This window comes from Bidens hawaiensis, unplaced genomic scaffold, assembly GCF_021521415.1.
Source record: "Bidens hawaiensis isolate Kalapana, Puna unplaced genomic scaffold, B.hawaiensis_p1.1 tig00071308_1, whole genome shotgun sequence".
NCBI lineage: Eukaryota > Viridiplantae > Streptophyta > Magnoliopsida > Asterales > Asteraceae > Bidens > Bidens hawaiensis.
Genome location: NW_027502470.1, coordinates 37,356 through 46,592, shown reverse-complemented (window position 1 = coordinate 46,592; position 9,237 = coordinate 37,356). Strand labels below are relative to the sequence as shown.

The following is a 9,237-nucleotide window of genomic DNA, read 5'->3' as shown; positions in this document are numbered from 1 at the left end:
GGGGGAATTCCACGCAAGTGCAACTGCGTGACCGTACGGTGTAACAATGTCTAGTTTTGATGCTAGTGGGCTTCTAAGACCACTCCCATTCGGACACTTCTATTCAATTCAGTAGTTGGGTGGAAATCAACAAAAAGGAAAATAAAACTCTTTTAAATGGCCCAACCAAGTCAGTGGCCGACCCATGACCTAATGGTCTAGTGGTATGGTGTCCACCTTTTAAAGTGGAGGTGGTGGGTTCAAATCCTTGCAAGTGCAAGGTTAGAGGGATTTTAGGTGAAAAAATTTGTTGTTTCAAAAAAAAGTCAGTGGCCGACTATGAGTCCCATTGGAGGGTTGGAGAGTTGGAGGTTGAGGTGTACAAAACCGCTTTTTTTTAAACTAAACCGGTTTAGTCAAAGCCGTTTGATCCAAACCGGTTTGGTTTATAAACCAGTTTAGAAGCAAGAGAGGCCGACCTAGTCCAGGTCAGTTCGGTTCAGTTTAGAACCGGTTTAACGGGTTGAAAACTGTTTTTTCTCAAACCGGTTTGGTTTTAAAACCGGGTTGGTAACCAGTACCAAAACTAACGGTTTGGGTTGGTTCATGAACTGTTTAAAGTAAAACCGGTTTTTTTACATCTCTACTTGGAGGGCTCACTTAAACGGTTACACTAACAATACAATTTTGTCATTCAAATTTAGAACTTTTGACGCACGTAAAATCCAAATGGTGATTATATTGTTTTAATAAAACTTATAATAATAATAATAATCCTATTTGATTCAACAAAATATAATAAAAATACCAAAATTCATTAAAAAAATCTCTACTTGTAGAGGAGAAATTTTTTTTATTTAAAGTAGTTTTATTTTAATCCAAAGTTATTTTTAGTTCAATAAAAACCAATCAGAACATATATTTTATTCATAAAAAATGGTTTGGTTGGTTGTAACTGTGAGTGAAAATTTGAATTTGGTTTGGTTTTGTATATGGAAAAAAAAGAAACTAATATTTTAATAAAAAATTGGGCTGGGTTGAGTTGGGCTTTGAATAAGAGTAATCTTACAAAGGTGTTTTTTTTTAAAGAAAGCTTATACTAACTTAAAATAAAATTAGTTTTTTATTCATTTTTACATTCATCTTCTTCTCTCTTGATAAAGTTAACCTAATAGCCAGTATCAGCAGTCATTGGAGATTTGGAGACTCACCGTCTGCGGGAGAAATACCCCTTCTTTAAGTGTGTAACTATGCAAGTCTATTCTCCGGTTAGTTTCGAAAGTTCACGAGGGCCATTGTAAAATTTTACGAGGGACGCTTGGGATTTTTACGCATGTATAACACTAAACTTTTTTTTAAAGGGGACAAAACAGTAGGTTTGCCCCAACTATCAACACCGATAGGAATGTTAATAATGGTGCCAATATTATTTGGTTGCAGTTTGTTTGGTTTGTCATTTCACCGGTACGAAGCCAAACATCGAGAAAACCACAAAAAGAATGTTCATATTGGTGTCGATGTTGTTCAAACGGTATCGGTTTGTTCGTACACGGTAAAGAACGAAAACAATGAATTATATTTGACCTATTAAATTTAGAGTAAAAACTTTTATCGTAACATAGATAAGTGACCATGTCACAACGATATATTTAGAATTTAAAAAAAAACAATATATTATATTATTGGGAAAAAAAGGTAAACGCCCGAAATTTTGAATTAGTTCATGATTAACAAAACCACATTATACTTTAAAGATGACATGTGTTTTTAAAGAACATATACAACATTATAAAACAGGAAAATGTTAAAATACAAAGAAAGACAAAAATGAAAAGTGTAAAAAGGATTTGTGGCTAAAAAAATTCAAAAAAAATAATAAAAAAACATAACTCAAAATATAAATATAAATAAAAAAACAAAAAAAAATTACAAACTCAAATGTTTCCTCCGTCATTCTCGTTAAAAAATCGAAGAAAAGACACAATGACAAAAATGAATAAAATACACAATTATAACTAAAAATATACAATAAATCGCAAAATATAACACAGTGTCGAACAAAATATAACACAATATCAAGAAAAAGAACACAATGTCAAGGAAAAAAAAACACAAAACATAATAATAAACAAAAACACACAATGATCTTATTTTTTCAACGTTGTGTGTGTGTGTATGTGATTTAACGAGGAAGACGGTAAAAACATTTTTGTGTTTATACTTTTTTCGTTTTTCATTAAAGTTTGAGTTATGATTTTTTTTTTTATTATTATTTTTTTTTTTTGCTATAAATCCTTCATATTTTTGTCCCCTTTGCAGAATAACTTGACCTCTATAAAACAATATACTTTGCGACCAAATTTAGTTATAAAACTAAAACTAAGCAAATTTACATAGCTCAAGTAATTCAACTTTGATAGGATCTTCATTTTGAATAATGCCTAGATTTTGAGTTTCAAAGTAGTCTTACCCTACACGAACTGACAGTATTTTATTACCGAAAATTAGCTACACACATTAAGTAAATTCATGAGTCTGTTATTGTTTCACACTTGTCAGGTATTCGTTACTCGGTATCTATATTCGTTACTCGGTATCTATCTGGTGTGTGAGTAATCATGCGTGCAATTGGTTATGATCTTATATGGTTATAAAAGTAAATGTTAGGATGTTCATTACCATAAAGCTGATCCTAAATCCACCACAACAACCAACTTGAAGTATTAAATGCATTAGTAATTATGTAATTTTAACAACTTAAAGTTTTTAGCCACTTCAACATACATATACCGGTAAACAGTCTTGGAAAGTCACACCCTACAGGGTGAGTGTGGGTGTGCTGGGTTTGGGTGGGGGGTCGTCCAAAAATCTATGGAATTTTCTAAAATGAATTCCATACTCATGGAGTTTTTGGTGTTGATGCTCTCATCAGGTTCATCTTTTTTTCCTTCTCTATTTTAAGGAAGATTACAAAATTTCTTCTTGCTTTTCATAAGACACTAATGACATAAATCTTTATCATGTCAAAAGAAACATCCATTAGGTATTTCTAATATGGGTGGCACCATCAATTATACACACTAGCCTTAGCCTAGTGGAATCAAGGTATGACTAAAAAGTCTCACTTCTATTATGCTGAGAGTTTTGAGTATCATGGTGAAAAAAAAATATGTAAATTTAATAGGCTTAGTGTTTTCTTTTCTTTTTTTTTTTTTTTTACACTATACTGTTTACCAACAACAGAAATGTTTGATGTTGAAGAAAGTTGGTGATAGAATTCATATCAGCCATAGAGTTCATGTCCATTGTTAAAACTAGACATATTTTCAAACGTCGGATATGAGATGTAAGATCTAAGAAAGAAGAAATACAGGCTTGGCATATTCATTGCATCATAAATATCATGAACGATTCAAGCGTCGTTTTTGATAATTTAGGATTGTTAGTATTAGACGATATCTTGTGCGACTTTCTCAAGAAATCTTCATGTAACTCCCATATTGCACAAGATATTTAATAATTTAGTTATATATATGTTTTTTTGAAAGCCAAATTTCTTTTACTTCTCGGACTCTAACTCAAGACATTTGAATGTTTAAAGGACTTTATCACTGCCACTCGTCCAAGTATACTGATATTTTGAAGAAGTTTACTAGAAAATAATTTCATATATTATCAGAGGTACAATAGAAGAAATGAGTGTAGCATCATGAACTTTGTGTTAAAATTTAACCACTTTTTATGTCTACATCATTATTTTTAACTTAATAGAAATCATATAAAATCAATTGTGACGTTTTTTTCCCTCGACTCGAAAACTAATTTAGATTTTATGTTTTCAAAAAACTCAATTCACCAGTCTTTATAATGATAATTAAGAAACCCATAGTTAATAAAATCAACAAAAAAATGCAATTGAATCAATGGGACCGAACCAAAGTTCAAAACCATTCCTTCATTCCCAGTTCGGCCCGGCCATGGCTCATGCCTTCAAACATTAAAACACACCACCTTAAAACACCCAAAAAAAAATTGTCTTCAAATACTAAAAAAAACCCATTGTTTAGCAACTTGTATAGATTTGGATCATGCAAACTTTTAAGTGAGTAAACTGTGTTGGGCCTAATGGTTTGACAATGAGCAAGTCATGTATAGATAAAGAGTACAGCCCAATCAATCACAAGGGGTCATAAATCATATAGAAGATAAAAGCAACCAACCAATGTCAAAAAAGATTTCACTCACCAATTTTAATATCCCCATTTTACCCCTGCCTATCTTACATTTCATTTCATATCATATCATGTAAATAGTAATACTTACTTACCTGTATGTTACAAAATCAAAAATTGTGATGCAGTTATTTCTAACCACCACCAGTTAGCAAGCAAAGAGCATCTCAGCATTCAGCAAATATCAATAAACATTGCAGAAGCCACCAATGCACTGCACATCTTCTTCCTCAATCAGATAGATTCAAACCTCATTTTCATAACCGACCCCATGTGTTGCTGTTCGTCTTCACCAACCCCACGTCATAATTATAAAGTTTTCCTCATCAAAAACCGATTAGTATGGAATAACATATGGCAAAGCACAAACATCAACAGATTCTATGCGCTTAGCTTCAGACCATACCTGGACCTCTGGTTCATTAGCTGCCGGTTTCTTGGAGGCGGGCCCCGCTTTCCTGCTACATAGCCACTCTTGGTCATCGACACCCGCACCACGGGTCGGGTTTTGGAACCGAGAGTATTTGGGTCAGGTATTTGGTATCCGGGTGAGGCGGTTTCTTTTTGGGAACTACAGCAGGTGGTGGTTTCAGTCGGGTTGGCGGTGGTGGTGGTGATGAAAGGGGCGGCAGCTGGTGGGCGGCGATATGGTTTGGTGGTGGCTTGATGGGTGGTTGTGGCTTGGTCGTTGGCGGCGATTGGGTGGCAATATGGGTTGTACCTATAGGCGGTGATTTTATCGGGGAGGGTTTGGACGGGATGTGATTAACAGCCGGAAATGGTGGTTTTTTAGCAGATATTGAGGTTGGTTGAGAAGCTATCATGCCGTTGACTCTTTGACCAGCCTTACTACTGATGTTATGAAAACTACTGAGTGGTGCCCCATGAGATGCCCCTTGCTTGTCTAACAAATTTGGGCTCGGGTTTTGGAGAAAGTCTAGCTTCCTTCCGTTTTCTGGGGAGATATTAGAGATGGGCCGGGCCATCTTGTTGGGCCTGGGTTCATTCTCTGTAACGCGATTCAATTACTTAGGCCTTTATGAATGTATATCAATTCATTTCGCATAGTGAAGAAATAAAATCAAATCACAGTAGTATTACATAACCGGTAAAATTACATAAAATCAGCTTCTTTGAAGAAAAATACTTGTTTTGAACATCTCATGAAAGAAATATTACATAATATGTAAAAGTTACAACTAAGACCGAAACCAGGTTGTTCATTAAGTTCAAGCCTTGATGCAAGATGCAGCATCATAGGATATATAATTCAATTTCAAATTGGAAATTAGGGGCATAAAGATTTAGCAAAATGGTTATCTTTCCGGTTGGGTCAAAATGGGTCGGGTCAGACCGACCCACAAAACACTTTTCCGTCCACTTCCTATGTGGTAAAAAATCATTTCTTTTTTAGAAAATATACTTATTACAAAAATAATGTTTATACCATAAATATTCTTATTTTGTCCAAAAAATCAAAAATTTATCCAAAAATCTAGTGTTAGGTGAAAAAAGCATATATCTATCACATATAATGTTTTAGAAACTGATTATTAAACTAATGTAGTTCATTTAATTTTTTGTGAAAAATTGTAAAATTATATTATTGAATAAGTGATTTAATTTCATGTGAACGGTTTCCTTTTCAGTTAAATCCTTTATGTTAACCCAATTGACCCGTGATAGATAGAACATAACTTAAATCAACCCATGTAAACGAGTTGAATTGCCGCCTTTCAAATACTAGATCTTGGAATAGATCTTGAAAATGATTTAATAAACTTTAGTAAGAAATTGAAAGAAAGAAAACTCACCATGAGAAACACCGTTCGTCTCCATAGCTTTCCTTTTCTTTAAGATAGCTTCATTACCGACACCTTGTAAACTCTTTTCCATCCGATATGCAGAAAATTTATTAGCAACACCAACCAAATCACTCTTCATAATATTATTATTATTATTATTATTATTATTATTATTATTATTATTATTATTATTATTATTATTATCCCTCTTGGCTTTCTTCTGCTCATTTTTTTCCTTTAATTTCTCCATTTCCATTTCTTTATCCCGGTCTTTGCTTTTCCGTTTATCATCACTTGCTTTTTCTTGCATTTTCTCAACCCTTTTATTACCCAAAGGTGGCGGTGTTGCACCATTACTCCTACTTGGGACCGCCACATTGCCGCCAAAGGCCACCACATTTCCGCCAAAAGCCGCCACATCACTTCCTCTTTCGTTCATTTTATCAAACCTTCTGTTATCCAAAGGTGGCGTTGCACCATTAACTCTACCTCCTGCCACGTTGCCGCCAAAGGCCGTCACATCACTTCCTCTTTCATTCATTTTATCAAACCTTCTGTTATCCAAAGGTGGCGTTGCACCATTAACTCTACCCACCGCCACATTGCCGCCAAAGGCCGTCACATCACTTCCTCTTTCATTCATTTTATCAAACCTTCTGTTATCCAAAGGTGGCGTTGCACCATTAACTCTACCTCCTGCCACGTTGCCACCAAAGGCCGTCACATCACTTCCTCTTTCATTCATTTTATCAACCCTTCTGCTATCCAAAGGTGGCGTTGCACCATTAACTCTACCCACCACCACATTGCCGCCAAAGGCCGCCACATCACTTCCTCTTTCGTTCATTTTATCAACCCTTCTGCTATCCAAAGGTAGCGTTGCACCATTAACTTTACCCACCGCCACATTTCCGCCAAACGCAGCCACTTGCCGCCCGTCGGACTTTTGAACTTCAACTTTGTTAATATTATTTTTTCTACCTTCAACTGCAAACTGATGGCTACCCATTCCCTTGTCTTCATCTCTAATTCTTCTATCCAATTCTTGCACAAATTTGGAATTTTGAGCATCCCCGACCTTGTTCCGGTTTGAGAACGAGTCTCCATTTTGGTGAGGAAATTCCCCAGTATACCCCTCGGATTGCACGTGAATGTTTTTGTCATCGGAGGTACTGGTTGTACTCTTCTCCTTATCTTTCTTCTTGTCCCGATGTTTATCTTTTTTGTCTTTATGTTTTCCTTCGCTTTTATCTTTTTCCCTTTTATCTTTACTGTCTCTTTTCTCTTTATCCTTCTTGTGCTTCTTCTCTTTTCTCTTTTCCTAAAATAATAAGCATAGTAACACGATTAAAGATTGCGCCCTAAAGTAACAACCGGTAAAATTTGAAGCCATTTATTGAACACCTAATTAAAACCAAAACAAGCAACAGTAATAAAAAAAAGGTAACCAGATATTGCCAAACATATTCGGCTAAATACAAAGTTAAAAATAAAAGTATAAAACTAAAAGACCAAAATGATATTGGTTACTTAGGTTATTTCATTTGCATATGGTCCTGATAAAGAAATTTTCAAGATATTATTGTTTACAGAACTTTCATGTATCTAAAATCAGTCAAGGATAAATAAAGATGATGACCCGTTGTGCAGAAAAGGGAAACAGACAAATCAATTATTAACTAAGAAAGTCACAAACAAGGATGCATAATAAACACAGACAGTGTTCAAACAAGAAAGTACATTTGTAGAAAATAAGCATTCCAATCAAACGTAAGTCCATAAGATCGATTACTTCCATCTTAAAATGTGTAGAATTAGAAGCTGACATCACCAATATTGAAAATTGTAAAACACCAAATTGTTTGCAGTGTCTTTATATTAGATTAACAGTCATCACTAAACTGACTGCAGGCGAGCTTCATTTTCACTACAACCACTCTAAATTTATAGCTTCAACTTTAAGAAAGATTATCATTGATCATTGTCATCCATACATTCCTAATTCAGTCTGCACATGTTCATATCCTAATATAAATATATAAGGGCATTTTGGTACCAAACTATTTCTGAAATCGTTATTATCCATGTGTATTTGATAGGCTTTTTCCACCCCAGGTATTCTGCAACTAAATGAGAATAGTTTGAATTCTTAAACAGTCACTCTGCAATAAGTAATGAGGAGAAGTTGTTTGTAAAATTGAGAAAAAGTTTCGAGTGAGCTGTCTTCCTTTAAAAGTCAAACTACACTTTCCTATGATTAATGATGATGATGATAGCATCAAGAATCACATGAAAAACACCAAATCTTGACATAAACATATTCGCGACACACCACTCTAAAGTACCAATAATGACATCATCATCAATAACTACAAAAGTAGCTACAAGTAATAAACTTTTGTACTCACGCTTAAAGCACAAGTCAATATTCTTCTTTATGTCAACCAAGATATCAAAGTGCCATATGCGCAAGTAACAAATCAAGGCAAACCTAGGTTTTGTCATTATCTAGTGAAGTCACGCTTACCATACGTGAACATGGATTAAACACGCTATATTATAGCATCTATCGGTCCAACATGCACTTATACTAATTTCACAAAAGACAACATTTCCAACACACGAAAACCATGTTCCCGAAACAATTAGGTCATATCATATCTTCTAAAATCACAACTAAACCAACTTACAACACAAACATACATTGAACCATGATTAAAAAGGGTATCAAATTCTTTAACGATAACAAAGAATCCAAAATCATAGAGTTCAAGTTACCTTCTTCAGCAAGTCGGGATCATCTACCGTCGGTTTCTTCTCATACCCCGGTGGCGGAAACGGAAAGCACCGAGACATCGCACAAACCGCACGAACACGAACAAGAACAACAACTACACCAAACACTAATAAATAAAGCCTTTTTAATCACTTTCAACAGCACCTGTCCACTACCCACCTCAAAAAAGAACCATAAACCATCATCTTTTGCATTAACCATGTCATTCTTCCATCAAACCCTAACTCTCAAACCCGAAAACCACCCATAAATTCAACTTAAATAACCTCAAAACCAGCTCTAATCACTACCAATACAAGATCAAACACTCCTCACACTAATGTCCAAAATCCCCAATCACAAATCTTGATCGAAACCCTAATTCTCAAACCCTTCAAATGTAATCACTCAAATCCAAAATTAACCCTCTAAATCACCCAAAACC

General features: G+C 34.7%; 1 protein-coding gene across 1 annotated transcript; it reads right to left on the bottom strand.

The window, feature by feature from the left end:
• Positions 1 to 4,690: 4,690 nt before the first annotated feature.
• Positions 4,691 to 9,219, bottom strand: LOC143605764 (uncharacterized). Its single transcript, XM_077081758.1, has 3 exons — positions 8,795 to 9,219; positions 6,026 to 7,337; positions 4,691 to 5,220 (listed from the first exon to the last, which is right to left on the bottom strand). Exons 1-3 carry the CDS (start codon positions 8,870 to 8,872, stop codon positions 4,691 to 4,693), a joined length of 1,920 nt encoding a protein of 639 aa, XP_076937873.1. The 5' UTR covers positions 8,873 to 9,219.
• Between the last annotated feature and the right edge of the window lie 18 nt (positions 9,220 to 9,237).

What these genes read in the sequence shown, in the direction of transcription:
- LOC143605764 (XM_077081758.1), bottom strand. Translation starts at nt 8,872, where the DNA reads ATGTCTCGGTGCTTTCCGTTTCCGCCACCGGGGTATGAGAAGAAACCG. An exon ending in ATCCCGACTTGCTGAAGAAG is followed by an intron (nt 7,338 to 8,794) that starts GTAACTTGAACT and finishes TTATTATTTTAG; the next exon opens with GAAAAGAGAAAAGAGAAGAA. An exon ending in GACGAACGGTGTTTCTCATG is followed by an intron (nt 5,221 to 6,025) that starts GTGAGTTTTCTT and finishes ATCGCGTTACAG; the next exon opens with AGAATGAACCCAGGCCCAAC.